The 24,709-nt window shown below is 45.3% G+C and overlaps 1 protein-coding gene across 1 annotated transcript in view; it reads left to right on the top strand.

Annotated features, from left to right (window-relative positions):
• LOC117558541 (NACHT, LRR and PYD domains-containing protein 14-like) overlaps positions 1–24,709 on the top strand; it is a gene marked incomplete at its 3' end in the record, with an annotated part of 94,565 nt that overhangs the window by 22,143 nt on the left and 47,713 nt on the right. Inside the window, exons 5-7 of the mRNA XM_034234789.1 lie at positions 8,053–9,925; positions 16,496–16,669; positions 23,495–23,668. Of these exons, the coding sequence (XP_034090680.1) occupies positions 8,053–9,925; positions 16,496–16,669; positions 23,495–23,668 (2,221 nt within the window). The remainder of the gene's footprint in view (positions 1–8,052; positions 9,926–16,495; positions 16,670–23,494; positions 23,669–24,709) is intronic.

The raw sequence follows: 24,709 nt of genomic DNA, 5'->3' as shown, positions 1-24,709 counted from the left end.
GAGATCCACGAGCAGAGATTTGAGATCCACGAGCAGAGATTTGAGATCCACGAGCAGAGATTTGAGATCCACGAGCAGAGATTTGAGATCCGCGAGCAGAGATTTGAGATCCGCGAGCAGAGATTTGAGATCCGCGAGCAGAGATTTGAGATCCGCGAGCAGAGATTTGAGATCCACGAGCAGAGATGTGAGATCCACGAGCAGAGATTTGAGATCCACGAGCAGAGATGTGAGATCCACGAGCGCATTTTTTGGTACAAATGTAAAACACTGGAATGTCTTTCTTGGGCATGGACAGTGTTGGGGAAGTTACTTTTAAAAAGTAGTGTTTGCTCGTTACTCGTTACTTCTTTAAAAAAGTAATCCCTTACTTTACTTAGTTACCCTCCAAGGAAAGTAACTTTTTACGTTATTCGTTACTTTTACGTTACTTTTATGTTGCTCGACTTTGGGCAGAACTCCATCTCTGTTGCTAAATGTGTCGGCTTACATAAAGTTCTACTATGGAGGACAGAACAGATATGTCTTTTGTGCTCTTTATTATAAAAAAATGCCACAGAGCACTTAACAAAACATTGGGCTATAGGCGTGAACACCACCACTAAACAATAATATCAAACAATATCAATATACAATCATAATCATTAAGGGTTACAGACTAGCCCCAAAATAGGTGCACAGCTAGTGCAAATCATATCAATAGGCTACTAAATAGGCTTGGACTCGAAATATCATCATTTCCCCGGGGATCTTGAGCTACTAGCTTCATGCTAGCATGTTTTCCTTTCAAATGCTTGGTGAGGTTGGCAGTGGAGTTAACGGCAGTGGAGTTAACGGCAGTGGAGTTAACGGCAGTGGAGTTAACGGCTGTTGAGTTAACGGCAGTGGACACAAGTTTCTGGCCAGGGCACAACTTACACCTTATACTCACATTTTCCCCCTTAGTTTCAACAAGTTCGAAGTAATGGGAATACCTCCATCCCTCGAATGTTAGCGTTGGCTGCGCCTGCTTCTCGCTTGCTGCTCTTCAGTCTTCATGCCACCACCAGCGGCCAGCCTCTATCACGTACAGTGTGGAATGAGAGCTCGTGCCTAATGCGTAAGCACACAGCTGAGTAGGCACTGTCACTCTCCCTGGGAAAAGTAACGTTGCGGCGAATTGAAGAAGAAACTACGTTACCAAATTTTCCGTAGTAGCGCGTTACACTACTTTTTACTTTTTACGTTACTGTAACGCATTACTTTGTAACGCGTTACAGTAACGTAAAAAGTAAAAAGTACTTTGTAACGCGTTACACCCAACACTGGGCATGGATGATAGACACTGTTGCTGGATTCATAAAGTGGTTACTCATTTTGTTTTTCCATGACTGAAAATATTTTGCACTTGTCACTGTTGCTTGTGGCAGCTACTGGATCTGAAGATTCCTGATGCCTGAATTTGGTATTAGGGGAGCTGAATCAATGTTAGTGACAGCTCTGTCTGTGGTGGTTATGATTGGTTGGTTTAATGGTACAAACTGTATTTCCCTTTGTCCCATTTAAAAATATGACTGCATGCCATTAGATGATATAGAACAATTAGTTGATCCCCTGGGGGCTGCCTACCAGAGGTCGCGTTAACCGAATATTTTCCGTCTATGACGGATTATTTTTAACAATGACTGAAAAATCTGGAAGCCGTCCTTCATTTTGACAGATTAGAACAAACTCAGAACAGCGCCAAAGTTTCTCCGCAGCGGGGCTCCGGTGTTATGTCTTGTTATGGATGGCCGCCCAAAAGGAAATGATACCGATTCCAAAACTAACTTTGGCGAATACATCTGTCCGTCCTGGGAGAGGGATCCCTCCTCTGTCGCTCTCCCTGAGGTTTCTCCCATGTTCCCTTTAAACTGTGGGTTTTCTCTGGAAGTTTTTCCTTGTACGATGTGAGGCTCTAAGGACAGAGGGTCTAAGGACAGAGGGTCTAAGGACAGAGGGTCTGAGGACAGAGGGTCTAAGGACAGAGGGTCTGAGGACAGAGGGTCTGAGGACAGAGGGTCTAAGGACAGAGGGTCTGAGGACAGAGGGTCTGAGGACAGAGGGTCTGAGGACAGAGGGTCTGAGGACAGAGGGTCTAAGGACAGAGGGTCTAAGGACAGAGGGTCTGAGGACAGAGGGTCTAAGGACAGAGGGTCTGATGACAGAGGGTCTGAGGACAGAGGGTCTAAGGACAGAGGGTCTGAGGACAGAGGGTCTAAGGACAGAGGGTCTGAGGACAGAGGGTCTGAGGACAGAGGGTCTAAGGACAGAGGATCTGAGGACAGAGGGTCTGAGGAAAGAGGGTCTAAGGACAGAAGGTCTAAGGATAGAGGGTCTAAGGACAGAGGGTCTAAGGACAGAGGGTCTAAGGACAGAGGGTGTCGTATTGTCATACTGATATTCTGTACAAACTGTGAAGTCCACTGAGACAAATGCAACATTTGTGATATTGGGCTATAAATAAACATTGATTGATTGATTGATTGAAATGTCTGTGAGTATTTGCCTTACGCTGTGCGCACTCTCGCGAGGTGCAGTGGGCATGCATAACACGGCGCTAACAGTTCACGAGGCGTCCACCCCTCAAAATGACGGACAGCGAAAAGTCTAGAGCAGGGGTCTCCAACTTTTTTTAGGATGAGAGCTACTTTCAAAAAATAAAACAAATCGGGGGCTACTTTTACTCCTCTTTTTGTTTTTTGCAGTGTATATATTTAGCACATTGTAACATTATTATATGCTGACCTTTAACCTTTGTGTGCTGTTTGGGTCTGTGGGACCCGTTTTCAGTGTTTACTAAAAGAAAAAGTATGCAATTCAATTATTTTAACCTGCTTTATTTGGGGGTGGAACTCACATCCTCTAGGGGGGTCCGGGGGCATGCTCCCCCAGGTAGATTTATTTTAAATGTTGAAGTTAAATGTAGTCTAATACAATATTTACAGTTTTAAATGACATTTGGTGATGATTAATGGTTTTTGTGTTCATGTAATAGCCGTTCAAACAAGACCGGCAAATTTGACCACGTACACCAAAGTAAGGGGGGGAAACGAAGACAATAGGAGGGTTAAATAGATAAAGGTGTGCTCTCTCTCTTTGTCTCGCTCACTCAGAGAGGCTGTGTGCTCCTCCGTGGCAATGACGGCTTGCGTTAAAAAAATAAAATAAAAAATGTATAAAGTGGGGGGACACAAACGGGATTTTGAAAAGTGTCCCCCCTGTCCCCAGTGGAAATTACACCATGCGTGTGTGTGCGTCAAGTGCAATAAATATATATGCAAGTTGCAACACACACACAGTAAAACTCTGGCCCTCATGTGCTCAATGGGGCTGATGTGAGTGTTGATTCTGCCAGAAGGAAAATCACGGTCAAACTCCTTATGAAGTGTGAGCTGCCGCTCCACATTGCTTTTCTTCCCGACTGCAACGCTGGTCCCGCAAATCAAGCAAGAACGTGCTTGGTCAATATTCATTGTGGGGGGAGGAGGGGAGGAGGGGAGGAGGGGAGGAGGGGAGGAGGTGAGGAGGGGAGGAGGGGGAGGAGGGGAGGAGGGGAGGAGGGGTGTTAGATAGATATAGAGTTGTAGTAAGTAGTAATAGAGGCCTCCCAGTTTCCAATAGCCATTGTTGTACATCCTCCATGAAATCATTGTTATGTTTTGTTATTTGTTGAAACCAGTTATTTTGTATTTCCAGTTCGTCTTCCGAAAGCAACATAATAACTGATTCATGTGCTGTTTTTGCATTTTCATATTGATGAATTCATTTGTCCAGTTTAAGTTTAACATCCTTTGCATTTTCATCATTTTTCATTAGATGTTTGATTTCCTGTGTGCGTCCTTTAATCTTCTTCACATTTGACTGACGTTCTTTTTGCAGTTGTTCGATTTTGCAAGCCTAGGCTTTACTAGTAAAGGCCCCGACACACCCAGCAGTCACCAGAGAACTCGCCGACGCCGACTGTTGCGTCGCCGTGTTCTCCTGCGTCTTGGCCATGTGTCGCACTGGAACACACCGCAAGGAGACTTCAGCCGAGCACGTACGAACTGCGCATGCGTGAGTGGCAATAACTCTCCTTACCAGCAGGCGGCGGTAGTGTGTATTCGTCATTCAAAAGAGGCAACAACCGGAAGACAGAGAAGAAGAACAGACTGCGTGATCTAAACAAACAACAAATAGCGTGTGCGTTCCATTTTCACTCTCGTCCATCGTAAACATGTTTCGTGCGGTACTGGAGCTCAGCCATTTGAGTGTTGCTCGTGGAAGACGTTCTCAAGCAACCATTTCACTTCTCATGCACTGATTCGCTAGCTGAACAGCCAATCAGAGGGATTTCTTTGTCCGACTGCCTGTGGCCGACGCACGGCCATGAAAGGCCATGAAAGGCCAAATAAGGCGTGTTACGGCCGGCGGTGCGGAAACACCAAATTGAGTTGTAGCAGCAGGAAAAAAAACATGACCGACCTTCGTTTTATTCTCGGTCGAAAATGCCTATTTTAAGGTTAGTTTGGTTTTGATGTCATTGTTATTTCAGATTATTTGTGCAGTGGATGTACATGGTCTTTAGTTTGCTAGTTATTATGAAGATTACTAAAGGAAATTGTACACATTCAACGTTTTCATCGTTGCTGAGGTGGTTGCCATGGACGCTGCTATCGAGTGCTGTTACAACCCTGTCTCCTAAAAATTACGTTCCCACAGAACTAAACTGTATTCTCAATTACGTTTAGCTAGAAACGTATTTTCTCCCATGTTACGTGTGTTATGAACGTATCTCTGTGAAGCTGACCGTTGAGCGGCCCGACCAAGCAAGGAGGCAGAGGCAGAACGTCCAAAATACAACCCGGTGTGGGCATTTATTACTCACAAACATATGACACAGCCCCAATCTGCTGTTCACGTGAGCACAGTCACCAGCCACAAGGATCTCACACACACTACCCCCCACACAGACAGGGAAACAGAGCCTAAATACCCACACACTAATCAGCAATTAGACACAGGTGGGGGGGGAGGAGACAACACAGGGCACCAGGTGAACACAATCAGGAGCAACAGACAAAACGGGTTTGGGGAACACCCCCAAACCAAACCACATGTGCAATGTTACAAGGCCCGAAGCCGTCAGTCCACAGTGAAGTTTCCTTCGTCACAGTCTCAAACATTAAAACAAATCCAGAGTTAAGTGTTTCTGTACTTCCTCTAAGAAAAAAGGAGCTCTGTGGCTTCAGGCTTGATCGCCGTTCAAATGACAGCGTTGGTTTCCCCAAAAGTGGGCGGGGCTGTAAAGTGACGTAGATGTTACTCTCATCTATTATTCAAAACCATTCTATTTATTCTAACGTAAATTACATGCCAGTGTTCTATCTTTTTATTTAGCAATTTGTTTTTGCATGTTTTTAGCCGCAATGCACGTTGGGATAAGGTGTTAATGCGATAAGATATCCGAAAAAAATGCAGAGTTTAGGATGGCCGAAGACACTACACTACCCATAATCCCCAGCTATCGTTTGGGACTACAGTCCCGTTGACAAACCCCGTGATTAATCTTCAAGCTCTGGGATTGGATGTTGGAGTGGCAGTGCGCCAAGGTTACGCCGAGCGTCAAGCTCTTTGAAATGGATGTGAAATGTGTGTGAAATGTGTTTCGCAACATGTTCTCTATGGCACGTCTCGACTGTCTCGTAGTTTTAAAAGACGTTTTAATTTTTCCCAAAATTAGAAGTTGACAGTATTAAACTGTGTACAGCCCTGGAGGTTTAGGCGACAGGAAACACATTGGTGTGTACACATTTAAAACATGTAATTACTAAATGGGTGAAAATCGCTTGTGTCCATAATGCGCAGCATTAATACCCACATGAGAGCTCATTGTTACTTTGTAATTCTATCCACTACAATTCAGAGGTTAACCTGGTATTTCTACTCCACTACATTTATTTGAGTTACTTTGCAGATTCTGATTAATGATGTGAAATATAAACAACCCTTAAATCAGACTTTAGTTACACCTGAGTAACATTCAGGTAAGGTGATTGTCAAGTGCCAACAATCAGGAGAGATATTTCATAGTTGGTGCTTGAGAAGACTAAACATGTATCTGCAGATCTCTATAAAGTATATTCATGACTCGTTATTCTCTACTAATAGTTAATTAAAAACTGTATATAATTGCTATTTTGCACATCCCTTTCAAGATTTCAAGATGTTCTAAGGTTTATTGACATATCATATACACAACTACGGTGTAGTTATGCAATGAATGAAACACTTGGGTCACAGGTTCCTCAACAGCGCATTACAAGACATCTATCAATATGTGTGTACCTCCACCATTAAACTGTCATAATCTGCAGATTTCTTATTCTATCTACATAAGAGTATAATTCATATGTATAATATCAGTTTAATAATAAACAAATAATAAACAAATAAGTGCTTCAACATAGTTAACATTGCAGGAAGCAATATATTAGATGTTAAGTACTTTGTCAGGCTTAATATTTATCTGTAGATAGATACCCCCAAAGCTTTTTTCTTATTTGAAAGAAGACCTTAACCTAAAGTATTCTTTAATGTGTTAATAAAGGTTAATTAGTTTGTCTGTTTGGCACCTCCTCATATTAATATCTTTGTACATCGTGCACTAAACTGTTTTATTGTAGAGATCACTTACAGTATCTTCTTGATTGTTTATATTCTATATTTCTATCATTGACCTTCTACTTCCCCCTATGAAAGTATGTACTCTTAATATGTTTTTCATCAAATAACATTATTCAACAAAAATAACATTATTCAACAAAAATAATTCATTCAAGGTGCTTTAACCACTAGGCGGTGCACACAAGGTACACACAGCATAATAATAATAACTTTGTATTATTAGTGTAGGACACTTATGTATGTATAACATCTGAAGATATTTAGTTTTATTCATGATTTTACATAATTTTACAGGATATTGCTATACTATTTCTCCTGTTTTACTTCTACACTTTAATATCTGATTTGTAAAACATCACAGACAGAAAGGTATATCCGTCATTTAATGGTAAGCTATTGAAATTGTGATTCCATAGATGTGTCTCCCATCACCCAAATCCCCTGACTATTCGCTCAACTCAGTATTTACATTCTTATATTCAAAGAAAATCAGTAATATCTTTAAAAACTACAAGTCCTTTTCTATCAGCTGTGCACCGTTATGGTGTAAATATAACCTATCTACCATTGGATCAAATATAAAAGTCAGCCGAATTAGTGTTGATACTGCAAGGAGACGTATTGTGTGAAAAGAAATGTAAGATATTGTTTAATGGCTGATATATTTATGATCCACGTCACGTTTTCAGTTCCTCATGTTTGTCTAGAAGTCTTCTCATCAGGGCTCTATAAATACAGAACTACGGCAGATATGTAATATTTAATGCAGCCGAACCGTGTATTACAATGCCGTTATGTGATGACCTCCAAAGAGAAAAGCAAGCACACTCGGAATAAAGTATTATTTTAATTTTTAAAAATGTTTTCGGATTTCACATCACATAAAAACCATATCCCAACGTGCATTGCGGCTAAAACATCCAATCAGCGAGCTGAGGATAATTCCTACGTCTGTTTCCGGTATTGTTCCTATAATGAGAGTTCACATTTATGCTACATTGTAGGGTGGAATTGACTACACATCTTCAGAAACATAATTTGCTTCAGATATAACTCATAGCATTAGCATCATGTAACCATTAAGAAAAGCCAACTGCATTAAAAACCCAGTTAACATTTTTTCGCTCCGGGCTAATTCAGAGGCTCAGCGTTAGTCTTGTGTTTTTTTTTTGCTAAACATTGTTCATATCATCAGTTAGCTGAGTTTCTTCCTGTTACATGGATATGAAACATTCATAGTTTATTAAATATTAAGAAGCCCTCAGACGCTGTTTTCTGCAGATTATGCGTTTTTCCGGGGGGATGGGGGGTTTATCAGGTTAAAAGCATTTTCTGAGTCTCTCATGTTTCCTTCTCTCTCAGCAGATAGTGGTCTGCAGAAGGTTCTAGATGAACATAGGATCAGTCTGAGGAGGAGATGTGAACGTGTGACTGAAGGAACTGATCAAAGTGAAACCCTCCTCAACAGCGTCTTCACTGAGCTCTACATCACACAAGGCCAGAGTGAAGAGGTTAATACCCAACATGAGGTGAGGCAGCTGGAGACCGCTTCCAAGAAAGAGTCCCTCCATGACACTCCACTCAAGTGCCAGGACATCTTTAAAGCCTCACCTGACCAACAGACTCCCATCAGAGCGGTCCTGACCAACGGAGTCGCTGGAGTTGGGAAAACCTTCTCAGTGCAGAAGTTCACTCTGGACTGGGCCGAGGGTTTGGGAAACCAAGATGTCAGTCTGGTGATCCCGCTCTCCTTCAGGGAGCTGAACCTGATCAAAGGAGAGCAGTACAGTCTTCTCAGGCTGCTCCATGTTTTCCATCCAACCTTACAGAAGGTCACAGCAGAGCAGCTGGCTGTCTGCAAAGTGCTGCTCATCTTTGATGGCCTGGATGAAAGCAGACTTTCTCTGGACTTCAGAAACAATGAGGTTGTGTCTGATGTCTCTCAGCAGTCCTCAGTCAACGTGCTGCTGATAAACCTCATCAGGGGGAAGCTGCTTCCCTCGGCTCTCGTCTGGATAACTTCCAGACCTGCAGCGGCCAATCAGATCCCTCCTGAGTGTGTGGACAGGGTAACAGAAGTACGAGGCTTCACTGACGCCCAGAAGGAGGAGTACTTCAGGAGGAGATCGAGTGATGAAGACCTGTACAGCAGAATCATCTCTCACATCAAGAGCTCCAGGAGCCTCCACATCATGTGTCTGATCCCAGTCTTCTGCTGGATCACTGCTGCAGTTCTGGACCACATGTTGACTACAGACCAGAGAGGAGAGCTGCCCCAGACCCTCACTGACATGTACTCACACTTCCTGCTGGTCCAGACCAAGAGGAAGAAGCAGAAGTATAAAGAGGGACATGAGACGAGTCCACAGCAGCTGACGGAGGCTGACAGGAAGCTTCTTCTGAAGCTGGGGAGGCTGGCGTTTGAACATCTGGAGAAAGGAGACATCATGTTCTACCAAGAAGACCTGCAGCGCTGTGGTCTTGGTGTCACCGAGGCCTTGGTGCACTCAGGAGTTTGTACAGAGATCTTCAAAAGAGAGAGTGTGATCTTCCAGAAAACAGTCTACTGCTTTGTTCATCTGAGCATTCAGGAGTTTCTGGCTGCAGTCTACATGTTGCACTGTTACACCAACAGAGACACAGCGGTACTGAAGGACTTCCTGCAGGGAGACTATAGCAACAGGTATAACAGTGATCAGGATTACCCATCCCTGGATGTCTTTCTAAAAGGAGCCATGGAGAAATCCCTCCAAAGTGAAAATGGCCACCTGGACCTGTTTGTCCGCTTTCTCCACGGCCTCTCTCTGGAGTCCAACCAGAGACTGTTAGGAGGCCTGCTGGGTCGCTCAGACAAGCGTCCAAAAATAATCAAGAGACTCGTCAGAGGACTGCTGGGTCGCACACACAACCGTCCAGAAATCCGTCCAGAAACCATCCAGAGAGCCATCAGCAACCTGAAGGAGATGAGAAGTTCTAAAATCTCTCCTGAAAGGATGATCAACATCTTCCACTGTCTGACAGAGATGAAGGACCTCTCAGTACATCAAGAGATCACAGAGTTCCTGAAGTCAGAGAACAGATCAGAGAAGGAACTCTCTGAGATCCACTGCTCTGCTCTGGCCTACATGCTGCAGATGTCAGAGGAGGTTCTGAATGAGTTGGACCTGAAGAAGTACAAAACAACAGATGAGGGACGACGGAGACTGCTTCCAGCTGTGAGGAACTGCAGGAAGGCCAAGTAAGTCCAGATGTGATTCACTTTATAAACTAATGTGGATCAGGAGTTTAATTATTCAAATAAACACTAACATTTCTGCTGTTTAAATACTGAGAGCAAAATAAACCAACACTGCTCTTCCATTTATTTATAATAATGGTTAAATTGAACCGTTTCTCTCTTCATATAGACTTAGACATACTTTATTGTCATTTCAACAAGACACAGAGTGTACTATTAAAACGAAATTGCGTTGTACTGGTTTACAGGAACAGGACAATATCAAAACTTGCTAAAATTGTGCATATAATTAAATACTTTTAAATTACATGGTGCTAAGAAAATTAAAGATAAAGTGTGCGTTTAAAATATAAAGACTTACTATACATATAAATAAAATAGACATACTATATAGAAAATATGTGCTCTTTACTGGTCTACTTGCTGTTCAGCAGTCTGATGGCTTGGGGGAAAAGCTATTGCAGAATCTGGCTGTTTTGCTCTTAATGCTGCGGAACCTCTTGCCGGAGTGCAGCAGGGAGAACAGAGCATGGTTAGGATGAGTGGGGTCTTTCAAAATGTTCTGGGCTTTTGTCAGGCAGCGTTTCTGAGTCTCTGATGGGAGGGAGAGAAACTCTGATGATCTTCTCTGCTGTCCTGACCACTCTCTGCAGAGACTTCCAGTCTTTGGCGTTGCAGTCTCTCGACCAGATGGAGATGGTCAGCACGCTCTCTATGGTTCCTCTGTAGAACGTGGTGAGGATGGGAGGAGGGAGCTGCGCAGGAAGTGTAGGCGCTGCTGTGCCTTCTTACATAGTGATGTCGTGTGAGTGGACCAGGTCAGACTGCTTGTGATATGCCAGAAACATGGTGCTGTCTGTAGTCTTCACTGCTGTGCCGTTGATGTGGAGTGGTGGGTGACAGTGCTTTTTGTTCCTGAAGTCGACAATCATCTCTTTTGTTTTATCGACGGTAAGCAAACTGAAACGGGCCAAGTGTGGGGGGAAGTATGGAGATGATATGGTTCTTTACCAGCCTCTCAAAACACTTCATCATGATGGGGGTGAGTGCTACAGGCCGGTAATCATTCAGGCAGGTCACTGAGGATTTATTTGGCACAGGTACAATGGCTCCTGTCTTAAAACATGATGGAACAATGGCCAGGTCCAGTAAGGTGTTGAAGATGTCTGTGAGGACATGGGCCAGCTGGTCCGCACAGTCACTGAGCACCTGTCCTGGGATACTGTCGGGGCCTGCTGCCTTCCGGGGGTTGACTTTCCTCAGGGTCCTCCGAACTTCAGCTGTGTCAAGGCAAAGTCTTTGTTCCCCCGGCTTGGGGACAGCTTTCATGTGGTGTTATTAAGTGCCTCAAAGCGACCAAAGTGATTATTGAGGTTGTTGAGAAATATAGTATCATTGTCACAGGGTGGTGGAGCAGCCTTGTATCCAGTGACGGACTGAATTCCCTGCCACATGCGCCTGCTGTCCATGGGGTTATGGAAGAAACTCTGGATTTTTTATTTTTTCAAAATATTTGTATTGGCTTATAGGCAAAATGCCTAATTTGGAAGAAGCGGAACAGATGACTGTTTGGCAGACAAGGATGCAAAGTCAGAGAAAACCCCATCCTTGTAAAGATTACTGATTGTGACAAGCCCGTTGGCAGCCCACATTCGGAAGGTGGGGTCTGAGCAGGATGGAGAGAATGAGTGATTATATAGTATCGGAGCTTGGATTGAGGCTCTGTGTAAACCATATTGCCTTCTGAATTGAAGCCAAATCATAATAGTACTGGTAACAATTGGGTTGACTGAGATTTTGTGCGTCCTTACGGGAAGTTGGGAGCAAATCACAGAGTGTAAGGAGCTAGAGGAGGAGGAGATCTCCATGTGAACCCATGATGGGCTGGAGTTAGGAGTCTTGGGGCCAGTCCAGTAAAGGAGTCGGTTAATATTAGAGGCCCAGTAGTAGTGACGGAAGTTCGGGAGTGCCAAGCCGCCCTCCGACTTGGGGAGCTGAAGAATTTTTTTTTTTTTGTCATCCCAAATGAACGCATTTAGTTGACTGTCAAGACTGATGAAAAAAGATTTATTGATGCAAATTGGGATATGCTGGAAGAGATATAAGAATTTCGGCAGAATTACCATTTTAATAAGATTGACACAGCCAACAAGGGATAAGGGAAGGGAAGACCACCTAGATAGATCCGATTTGCATTTAGCTAAGAGTGGTTGGAAATGTTTGGGAAACAGATCTTTAAAGGAGCTAGTAATGGACACCCCCAAGTATCTGAAGCCGTCTGATGCAATATTAAAGGGAAAAGCGGTTGGGGGAGTGTCTTCGCCAGTTGGTTTACAAAAAATAGTTCGCTCTTTTGGAGATTTAATTTGTAGCCTGATAAACGACCAAACTGCTCAAGGATTGACAATATAGGAGGGAGAGAGGACACAGGATTGGAGACGTATAGGAGAAGGTCATCCGCGTAAAGGGAACGTTTGTGAACTATACCATGGCGAGTGATGCCCTCAAACCCATTGTGGCCTCTGAGCCATATAGCTAGAGGCTCAATGGCTAAATTAAACAATAGGGGAGAAAGCGGGCAGCCCTGGCGTGTCCCACGTTGGAGAAGGAAGGCAGATGATTGAATGCCATTTGTGTCAAAGCCACATTTTTCTAAAATGAAGAACAAGTAGCTCCACTCCACCCTATCAAAAGTGTTTTCCGCATCGAGTGAAACTATGACTTCGGGGACATTGGACGGGGGCGAGAAAATAACATTAAGTAGCCTCCTGGTATTGAAGAAAGAGTGTCTCCCTATCATAAAGCCTGTTTGGTCAAGCGGAACTATAGAAGGTATCACGAGTTGGAGGCGGAGGGACAAAATCTCCAGTATTTTACAATCAACATTTAGGAGGGAAATTGGTCTGTAGCTGCCACAAAGAGTAGGATCTTTATCCTTCTTCAATAGTAGAGAGATGGATGCCATGGACAGGGTTTGAGGTAATCTGCCTTCTTTAAGGGAATCATTATACATCCGTGCTAGAATTGGGGCCAAAAGAGATGAATATGTTTGTGGCCTTTATTTAACCAGGTGAAAGCCCATTGAGATCAAAAGATCTCTTTTTCAAGGGTGACCTGCAGGACATTAGTTACACATGTAACATAAAAACAACAGAACAACAATAAGGATGACATACAACATAATGTACAGGGTACAGTTTACAAACTGTTTTACAAATATGCCTTGTAGAATTTGACTGTGAAGCCGTCCGGACCAAGGGATTTCCCATTTTGCATAGATTTGATGGCTTCCTGTATCTCTAAAGTGGAAAGTTGCTTCAGGTTCTATCCCGGCCTCGGCTTGTGCATCCATTGTCGCCTGCGCAAACGACTGTTGAAACATGTATCTGATGCCCAAGGCCTCCTTAACACCCGGGTTGCTGGCGTAGTACCGGTTAGCCGTCCTTAAGTCGTGGCACATGAACCGGGAGAGCACCTCGCGATTGGATGGGTCCTGGTATCTCTTCACCTGGAAAGATACGGATAATTAGTAAAACTGGAATTGGTAACAGTTACATGTGCAGTCATTACCAAACTCACAGTGTCTGCCAGGGCAGTGCGGAGCAGGGTGTGAGATATCGACCCCTGAAGCCCTACATCAGTCCATGCAAGGTTGAGAAACATGTGGAGGTTCTCCGAGGGGCCGTCCCCCGCCGTGTAGAGGAAGTAGCAATTCTTATGCCCAACCACCGTCTTTTTGATTTGCATCCATCGCTGGACCCAGCCAAATTCCTCCGTAGTACAGTGCACCTGCACTCCATAGGTTTTGGCGGTCTTGTGTGCCTTCACATGGATGACATAACCGTGCTTGGTGCCCCTGTTTTCCGCATCATTCACCTCTGAATTAGTCATGTTTGCGTAGACTCCTGCACGGTGACCATAGAGCAGGGACCAATGGAGTGATAAATAGCCGTATAGTAGGTAGCGGGCTTCTACAGAGGGGGAACGCTCCATTCGATCCAACAGTTCAGGGATGCGCTTGACAGAGGCAGAAAGACACTTTTCAAGATCACCATAGTTGGGCAGGCTGTCCAGCTTACGCCTCTTCACATGGAACTGGTGCACTGTCACCTCCCTGTGCAGGCGCACCAGGCAACCTTGCAACTCCCGCACTATGGTATGCATGTCAGACTGACTGAGCCGGTTCGTATTTACATGCGAGTCCATCAGGTATTGCATAAACTGCAGTATATTTTTTATATAAAAGGCAACAGTCGTGACGGCAAGGTTGCTGTTTTCTCTCAGGTCATGTGGCCAGGCACGGATCTTTGAAGTGTCCTTCAGGAACAGCCAGTCTGACAGATGGGGAGAATCTCGCCCCATAAATAGTAGAACATTCTTGACCCGGCTCACCTTAGACTGCACATTTTCTGACAACTTTGTGTCTGGATCGATCCCTGTGTTGTAGTACCGGTACTCTGTCATTACCGCCTCCATGCTGGGTGGAAGGGTTATGTGCCACATTTTTCTCACCCGCCCACTACCAGAGGGCCTGGGAGGTGTGGGTGACGTTTTCCCAGCCACGGGGACCACTGCCTGTCTAGCGCGCCGAGCTTCGGTGTTCCTGAGCAATACAGGGGTACGGAAGGATGGCCATGTCCTGCTGGTGGAGGATGATTGCGCACTGACAATGGCTGCAGCATTTAAAATGCTACTGTGTAGGCGGGTGACCCTGACCTGGCTGTGTCACTGGAGTCGTGATGCCGGAGAAAGTTGGGATGCTGGGTTGCTTTTGACCCATGAGGAGCTCCGTGACTTCAATTGACTCCGGCTTTTACACTTTTTACACTTTTCTAATTTTGTCCAGAAGATTTAAACTTTAACGGACATGTTGAAAAAATCTAACTGAAACTCTGCTGCACGGTCCCCTCGTTCCTTGGAAGAGGCGGAGAGGTGGTTGTTTTTCATCTGGTGGACTAACCGGAGATAATTACAGCAGCGGGAGGGAGAAAAAGAGCCAGAGCGGAGAATAAACAGAAGGGCAACCATGGCAACCATGCGCAGGAAGTCTTCTTCGCTGCTTTTGTGGCAGACTACATGCAGCGCCACTTACAGGCCCCTTTTTCTAGAGATTTGGGTAAGGAGGAAAAGAGAGAGGGTTGTATTTTCTGACACTTGGTGAATTCCCTGGAACACCGGGGACACATATTCATGTATCAAAGACGTACAAAAGTGCATTTTGCATGATAGGTCCCCTTTAAAAGACATGTTCAGAACTCAGTCCCTGTGAACCATTAACTAATTTAACAATACATTTAAGTGCCATGTAAAGATAGGATTTTCACTAAAACTGTGATGTTACATCCCTGAGAGATGTATATTCTTCTTTTTTTAAAACCCATACTGTGAGAAAGGAACTAGATTATCTGAAAGATTTGTTTTCTTTAAACCAACAGTGTGGGGACACCTGCCAGAGACAGAGTCACAGGGACTGAGCATAAAACAGGAAAGGGAGGTAAAAAGAAGGGGGCGGGTCTAGAGGGGGAGGTGTTTTGACTCTACAGAGTCACAGGGACCCTAGAGTGGGGAAAAGGAAGATGATTATAGCCGGACAATTTGTTGGTGCTTGAAACAAACCGGATTCCGGAGCTAAGAGGCGGCTCCGCTGCGGTGTGAACAGGAAAACCCAGTGCTTTTCAAGCTCCAGCTCCGAACCGGCCCTGAAACACCGTTGGTGTGAATGAGGTAATATTCTACCAGATGTAGAAGTTTTACCTACATTAAGGTGTGTGTGTGTGTGTGTGTGTGTGTGTGTGTGTGTGTGTGTGTGTGTGTGTGTGTGTGTGTGTGGAGATGTTTTCCATCTGCAGGATGAACATAACACACTCATAACCATTCATTCCCTATGGCGGTGGCCTACTGTGGAGGATAACATAAGGTCTTGAAACGCAAGAGAAGGGTTAAAGAACACTACCTTATAGAGGGCATTTCAACAGGTGACCGAAACAAGTCATAGTATCATCAATGACTATAATGGCTTACTAGGGGGATACTACAACAGGTGTCACATCAAAGAGGCAATAAAGTCTTATCACCCCCTATTGAGCAACATCCTTTATGAGGGGGCAATACAACAATAAACAAACAAGTCATAAAAGATAAAAAGGTCAAAGGTCAGGGATGTCAGAGTGACAGGTGCCACATCAAAGGGATTTGGAGGCGAGAATAAGGTTTCTGAGGGTCATAAATCACTTCTGAGGGTCATAAATCACTTCTGAGGGTCATAAATCACTCTCTTATCAGGTACTTAATCTCATTTGGACTCATACTGGTGTCTTATAACTACCTACATCTCTAATATTGTTAAGTCATTTATTTAATTTCTGTTTCTTTGGTAACAGGCACTGACAGCAGGAGCACAGGCATGTGATCAGATCACACTGACAACACATTCAACAACTCTATTATTATATATAATATTACATGGAAAATGTCTATCAGAACATGTCAAATATGTTTTAATCTAATGCTTGAGTTTAATATAATGTTTCCTCTTTTTTAACACATGTTGTAATCTATGTGTTATTATAGACTTTCTGGCTGCGGACTCTCAGAGACTGAATGTGAAGTCTTGGCCTCAGCTCTGAAGTCTGACCCCTCCCATCTGAGAGATCTGGACCTGAGTCACAATGATCTGAAGGATTCACGAGTGGAGCTGCTGAGTTCTGGACTGAAGAGTCCAAACTGCAGACTGGAGTCTCTCAGGTCAGTTCACTGACTGCAGTTCATACAGATCTGTTTTTATGTATCACTTTCTGAATTTTCCTATGAACAAATACATTTTAATTATTTTTCTCACTTTTGCTAATGACTGAATATTGATCATAGTAACAGAGAGAAGGTGAATGTGTGAGGGAGAGTGTTTGAGCTTCCACAGACTCACCCTGTGCTCCAGGAGTCAGTGGAGATGCTGTCAGTACTGATGAGCTGTCAGGGAGATGAAGGAGTTGATAAACATCTGATCAAAGTTAAAGTTCCAGATCATCAATGGATTGTTTCTGTCAAGATCTGTCTGTGTTGTGTTTTGTCTTGTCTTTTTCTGTCTTTGGTTTCCTGTTTTGTTTTGAAAGGTGTTCACCCCCCGTTCCTGCCTGTTGCTTTCTGTCTGTTTTCCCTCCCTGATTACCCGATTGTGTTCACCTGGTGCCCTTGTGTTTTCTCCTCCCTCCTCACCTGTCTCTTGTTTGTTTGATTAGTCCTGTGTGCATTTAGGTTCTGTGGTTTCTGTTAGTCTTTGTTAGTTCCTTGTTGTTGTTGGACGTTGTTCACGGGGAAGAGTTCTGTCTTGAAGCCTTGAAATAAAGGTATTTTTTCTGTTATTCTGCATTTGGGTCCTGCTTGCCTCTCTTAACCCTGACAGTAGGAACTAACCAATGATGGGCCCAGCAGATCCTTTTGAGTTGGAATTACTCAGTTTTTCTTTTTCTTTGGCTGGCTGCTCTGATAAGTGGAGGGGAGCGTCTGGAGTTCAGCAGCGAGAGGCTGCTCTGGCTGAGGCGCACCAGATGGCTATGGAGAAGTCAGGTTTAGTGAAATTCTTACCTGGCTGGATTTTGGACTTCCTCTCTGTGTGTCACTCCCGGCCTGCTAGCCCCAGGCATGCTAGCTCCCTGCCTCCCAACTCCCAAACTGGCGCTGTACGCCTCGGTGTGTTCCGTCTGGAGTCGGCCTCTGCTTCTTCCCCAGTTCCTGCTCCTGTCCAGGAGCCATTCTCTGGAACTCGTCTGGCTTTTGGAGGTCCACGAAGCCTCCAAAAGGCTCTTAAGAGAAGGAGTCGCAGGTCCATGCTAGCAGCCCTAGCCCCAGAAGCCATGCTTTGGGCTCCAGTACAGGCCCCATCAGCCATGGTTCCAGCCCCCAGTTCTGGCCCCAGCAGCCATGGTTCCGGCTCAGGTCCGGCCCCAGCAGCCATGGTTCCAGCCCCCAGTTCTGGCCCCAGCAGCCATGGTTCCGGCTCAGGTCCGGCCCCAGCAGCCATGGTTCCGGCTCAGGTACAGACCCCAGCAGCCATGGTTCCAGCCCCCAGTTCTGGCCCCAGCAGCCATTGTTCCGGCTCAGGTCCGGCCCCAGCAGCCATGGTTCCAGCCCCCAGTTCTGGCCCCAGCAGCCATGTTTCCGGCTCAGGTCCGGCCCCAGCAGCCATGGTTCCGGCCTCAGTTCTGGCCCCAGCAGCCATGGTTCCGGCTCAGGTACAGGCCCCAGCAGCCATGGTTCCAGCCCCAGTTCTGGCCCCAGCAGCCATGGTTCCGGCCCCAGTTATGGCCCCAGCAGCCATGGTTCCAGCCTCAGTCCTGGCCCCAGCAGCCATGGTTCCGGATTCAGTACCGGCCCCAGTAGCCATGGTTCCAGCCGCAGTTCTGGCCCCAGCAGCCATGGTTCCGGCACCAGCAGCCATGGTTCCAGCCTCAGTCCTGGCCCCAGCAGCCATGGTTCCGGCTTCAGTACCGGCCCCAGTAGCCATGATTCCGGCTTCAGTACCGGCCCCAGTAGCCAGGGTCCCGACTCCAGTTTTGGCTCCAGTCACGCCATCAACTCTTCTGCCGGGGGTCCTGCCAACCCCGTGTCCTGTTCCGTTGGAGACCCCGCCATCACCTGTCTCGCCGGGGGTCCTGCCAAGGCCTGTGCCACCGGCTCCGGTTCCTGTTCGGCCTACACCGGGTCCTGCCCGGCCTCCGGAGCTGTTTGGCCTTCGCCCCACCCTGAACTCTGCCTTGCTCCCGGGCCGTCCGCCCGAGTCCCCCTTTTTGAACTCTGCCTTGCCCCCGGGCCGTCCGCCCGAGACCCCTTCCTTGAACTCTGCCTTGCCCCCGGGCCGTCCACCCGAGACCCTCCGCTGTCAGCCCAAGCCCGTCCTCCAGACCCCCTCCACCCACCCTGTTGGCCGTAGTTTTGTGTTTTCTGTTAATCTGCATTTGGGTACTGCTTGCCTCTCTCAACCCTGACAGTTTCTACATCATATCTGACATTAAAACCCTGTTTAACTCTGAACAGTTTATTAAACCTGGAGTTATTTCAAACAGGAACATTGTTTTCTAAAGTTACATCATGTTTTCTTTATTTAGTCTGGAGGGCTGCAGGTTGTCAGAGATCAGCTGTTCTGCTCTCATCTCAGCTCTGAAGTCCAACCCCTCCCATCTGAGAGATCTGGACCTGAGTCACAACGATCTGCAGGATTCAGGAGTGAAGCTGCTGAGAGATCTTCTGGAGAGTCCAGACTGCAGACTGGAGGCTCTCAGGTCAGTTCTCAATCTTTAACTTCTGTGCTGAGATCAATATGTATTTATTAGGGCTGTTAGTCGATTACAATTTTGAAGACTCTTATCAACATATGAGTGGACATATATTCTTTATGCAAATGTGTGTTTATTATCATTTGATCAATGAAAAATATTCTGATGAATATTAAACACAAAAACCTCTGAACATTACAAATACTGTGATGAACAAGCTCCCAGAATGCAACACGGCTGCTCTGAGGGTAAAAATAATAAAACAGATGGAGCATGATTTAACTTCAGGAACTTACTGTCCATTCAAGTGTGGTTGGTTTGGTGGGAAAGTTTGAATATATGTAACTGGCGGTACTTTATGAATATGAAGTGTTCATCGTCTCTCTTCCACTGTCACATAGAGTAGTTATACAGCAGAGACAGCACTGCAGCGCTCTGCTGACCGGACGTTTACTGACTCTCCTGCTGAATCTGACTGGCCATAGTTTATTAACAGTGGTTGGATTTCCTTTCAAAGGAGCCACAGCAGCGTCAGAGGAACGCTTCAGCACAGACCTCACCACAGACAGCGCCTCGTGGCTATAGGCTGACATTTCTCACTGAAATATTAATATACATGCTTTGATGATGTTATTCTTTATAAAGCCTCCCCACACGTTATTGAGCGAGGACTTTAGTTCTTCATTATCTTCTGAGAGTCCCATCCCTCTCCCCAAAGATCATTTGATCATTTAGTAAGACTAAGAGCAGAAACTAAAGAGCCTGCAGTCTCCTCTCTGTTTACTGGTTTAACAAATAAAACTATTGAAATAAAAAAAACACGGACTATCAGCTCAATTTCACTTTTTCTGTCTTACAGTTTTTAACCTGTTTGGAGTTTCCATTTTCTAAACTTCTTCAGCTCCGATCAGTTTATTAAACCTGGAGTTATTTTAAACAGGAACCATGTTTTCTAAAGTTACATCATGATTTCTTTATTCAGACTGAGGGGCTGCAGTTTGTCAGAGATCAGCTGTTCTGTTCTGGTCTCAGCTCTGAAGTCCAACCCCTCCCATCTGAGAGAGCTGGACCTGAGTGAGAACGATCTGCAGGATTCAGGAGTGGAGCTGCTGAGAGATCTTCTGGAGAGTCCAGACTGCAGACTGGAGACTCTCAGGTCAGTTCTCTGACTCTCTGTTACTGCTGGAGATCTCATGTTTCATTAGTTATTCAACCTGATTCTTCATCATACCTATATTACATCCATACGTTTGTAAATGTTGTCGTAACAGTTGATTGTTTCCTAAATAAACTATTATTCTTCCACTGTTGGTTGTTAAAATAAATGTATGTTTTCTTTAGTAAATGGTCTGAATAAAGAAGGTCCTCTGAACTAATATTGGAGGAATTAGATCATCTCCTCACATAGACGAACTAACATCCCTGAAACTGGCCCTCCCGCTGTACTTCTCGGAGACTTCAACCTCCAGACAGGGAAGATAGACGAACTAACATCTCTGTTAACCGCCTTTGCTTTCTCACTGTCTCCGTCCCCACCGACTCATAAAGCTGGCAATGTCCTTGATCTCATATTCTCAAGGAACTGCGCTACTTCTAACCTCTCTGTAAACCCGCTCCACACATCTGATCACTTCTTCATTTCATTCTCTCTACCCCTTTCCAAACATAACGAACTAATCTCTTCTCATCCTGCACTTGTCCGCCGTAACCTTCGTTCCCTCTCCCCCTCTACCTTTGCCTCGTCGGTGCTCTCAGCCCTCCCTTCCTCTGACTCGTTCCAACTCCTGCCTTCAAACTCTGCTGCAGAAACTCTCCTCTCTACTCTCTCATCCTCTCTGGACTCTCTCTGTCCTCTCACATGTCGGCAGGCTCGTCAGTCCCCTCCTGCTCCCTGGCTAAATGATGCCCTGCGTGCTAATAGAACCGTCCTTAGGGCAGCAGAGCGGAAACGGTGGAAATCCAAACACCGTGACGACCTCCTAACCTATCAGGCTCTCCTCTCCTCTTTCTCTGCTTCGATCTCTCAGGCAAAAAGCACTTTCTTTCAAGATAAGATCCAATCTTCCTATTCCAATCCTAAAAAACTATTCTCCATCTTCTCCACCCTCTTGGACCCCCCCAAAGCCCCTTCCCCTTCCTCCCTTCTGTCAAGCGACTTTGTTACCCACTTTGAAAACAAGGTTGATGATATTCGCTCTTCTTTTTCTGACTCACCTCTACTCACCGCTGGGTCACCAGACCCTCCTTCCACCAACACACTAACCTCCTTTTCCCCTCTCTCTCCAAGTGAGGTTCTTACCCTCATTACCTCTGCCCGCCCTACCACCTGTCCTCTGGACCCTATCCCTTCAAACCTCCTTCAGACTATCGCTCCTGATATTCTACCGTTTCTCACCCATTTCATCAACACTTCTCTAACTTCTGGTCACTTTCCAAACAGTCTCAAGGAGGCAAGAGTAAACCCTCTCCTAAAGAAACCCATTCTCAACCCGTCTGATGTTATAAACTACAGGCCTGTCTCTCTCCTCCCGTTCCTGTCTAAATCACTTGAACGCGCTGTCTTTAAACAACTCTCCTGTTATCTCCATGAGAACAACCTTCTGGATCCGCACCAGTCTGGTTTCAAGGCAGGTCACTCCACAGAAACTGCCCTCCTTGCTGTCACGGAGGAACTGCAGACTGCCAAAGCAGCCTCCCTCTCCTCTGTCATCATCCTGTTGGACCTGTCTGCTGCATTCGACACGGTGAATCATCAGATCCTCCTTCGCACTCTCCAAAAACTTGGAGTTTCAGGCTCTGCACTTTCCCTCCTCACCTCATACCTCAAAGACCGTACCTACAGGGTGACTTGGAGAGGGTCTGAGTCCGACCCTTGTCAATTAACTACAGGGGTCCCTCAGGGCTCTGTTCTTGGTCCCCTCCTCTTCTCCCTGTACACAAACTCGCTCGGATCAGTCATTAGCCCGCATGGTTTTTCTTACCACTGCTACGCTGACGACACCCAATTAATTCTGTCCTTTCCCCGCTCAGAGACCCAGGTCGTCGCACGCATCTCTGCTTGTCTAGCTGACATCTCTCAGTGGATGTCTGCTCATCACCTCAAGCTCAACCTTGACAAGACTGAGCTGCTCTTCCTCCCGGGAAAAGATTGTCCCACTCTTGACCTAACAATCAACATCGGCACCTCAGTTGTTTCCCCGACTCAGACTGCAAGGAATCTGGGTGTGACCCTAGATAACAACCTGTCCTTCACTGCAAACATCGCTGCTACAACCCGTTGCTGCAGATACACGCTTTACAACATCAGGATGATACGTCCCCAGCTGACTCAGAAAGCGACTCAGGTTCTGGTCCAGGCTCTCGTCATCTCACGCCTACTACAGACTACTGCAACTCCCTCCTGGCTGGTCTACCTGCATGTGCCATCCGACCTCTGCAGCTCATCCAGAATGCAGCGGCTCGCCTGGTCTTCAACCTTCCTAAATTCTCCCACACCACTCCGCTCCTCCGCTCCCTTCACTGGCTTCCAGTAACTGCTAGAATCCACTTCAAGACACTGGTACTTGCTTACCATGCTGCGAATGGATCTGGCCCTTCCTACATCCAGGACATGGTTAAACCGTACGCCCCAGCACGTGCACTCCGCTCTGCATCAGCCAAACGACTCGCTGCGCCCTCGCTGCGAAGGGGACCCAAGTTCCCATCGGCAAAAACACGTAGGTTTGCTGTCCTGGCTCCTAAATGGTGGAATGAGCTCCCCATTGACATCAGGACAGCAGATAGCTTACACACCTTCCGGCGCAGACTGAAAACTCATCTCTTTCGACTCCACTTCGAGCGATATAACTATTAACGAAGCACTTTTATACTAATAAAGGACTGGCTTATCTAAAGCCAGTTGAGTAGCACTTGAAATGTTTTTGCTCTATGAAACCTTATGTACTTATATGATTCTGTTTTCTTCAAGGTTGTATTTTGTTGGTCGAATGTACTTATTGTAAGTCGCTTTGGATAAAAGCGTCAGCTAAATGCAATGTAATGTAATGTAATGTATTAGTTGTACGTAAAGTTTACTTTCTGACATAGAAATGTTTATGTTCCCATCATTTAGACGTGTTTTCCCAGATCATACATAGAAGGCTGATATAATGATGATCCACAATAACAGAATGAAAGTCACTGAAATTCAGGGGAAATATCATTGATTAGGACGCAGTAATGTTGAGCTACACATTTCAGACCTGAACATCAGACTGGATTATAAACAGATTTTAATCCTCATCATGATTTCTTTATTCAGACTGAGGAGCTGCAGGTTGTCAGAGATCAGCTGTTCTGCTCTGATCTCAGCTCTGAAGTCCAACCCCTCCCTTCTGAGAGAGCTGGACCTGAGTCACAACAAGCTGCAGGATTCAGGAGTGAAGCTGCTGAGAGATCTTCTGGAGAGTCCAGACTGCAGACTGGAGACGCTCAGGTCAGTTCACTGACTCTCTGTTACTGCTGGAGATCTCATGTTTCATTAGTTATTCAACCTGATTCTTCATCATACATATATTACGTCCATACGTTTGTAAATGTTGTCGTAACAGTTGATTGTTTCCTAAATAAACTATTATTCTTTCACTGTTATTGTTATGATCGCGGAAAAGGTAGGACCCAAAAGCAGACAACAAAAAAGGTAAAAAGTCTATAAACAAAAGGTGAGCTTTATTCCAAAAGCTGATGGCAAATGACATAACATAAAACACATAGTAGCACAAGGAAAATATACTACCAAAACTGGCCGTGACTGACATGGAGGGAGACAGGAAAAACAATGAACCGACAGGGGAACACAGGGAAAGACTAAATACAGAGAGGGGTAATCACGGGACGAGAAACAGCTGGGTAAGGGAGGCAGAAACACAAGGGCAACAGGTGAACACAATGAGACAATCAGACTCAGGAGGAAAACACGAGACAGAGAGAACAGCACAGCAAAACAAAACCCATTACCAGACAGACAACACTAAAACCGTGACATAACACCTAGATCGTGACAGTTATTTGTTAAAATAAATGTATGTTTTCTTTAGTAAATGGTCTGAATAAAGAAGGTCCTCTGAACTAATATTAGTTTTACGTAAACTTTACTTTCTGCCATATAAATGTTTATGTTCCCATCATTTGTCTTTATTCAGACTGAGGAGCTGCAGTTTTTCAGAGATCAGCTGTTCTGATCTGATCTCAGCTCTGAAGTGCAACCCCTCCCATCTGAGAGATCTGGACCTGAGTGACAACAATCTGCAGGATTCAGGAGTGGAGCTGCTGAGAGATCTTCTGGAGAGTCCAGCCTGCAGACTGGAGACGCTCAGGTCAGTTCTCCATCTTGTTATGGAAATCTAAAAACCCCAATACTGTAGAGTACAAGTCAGAGTGATCAAAACAAATAAATGGTGAATCAGACAGAGTTGTCTTTCTGGTGATGTTTATTTGAAGCTTCAAATAAACATTAGATACAATAAAATATAGACAC

The sequence above is a fragment of the Gymnodraco acuticeps genome, unplaced genomic scaffold, assembly GCF_902827175.1.
Source record: "Gymnodraco acuticeps unplaced genomic scaffold, fGymAcu1.1, whole genome shotgun sequence".
NCBI lineage: Eukaryota > Metazoa > Chordata > Actinopteri > Perciformes > Bathydraconidae > Gymnodraco > Gymnodraco acuticeps.
The sequence above is the reverse complement of the archived record's forward strand: the minus strand, read 5'-3'. Positions and strand labels throughout refer to the sequence as shown.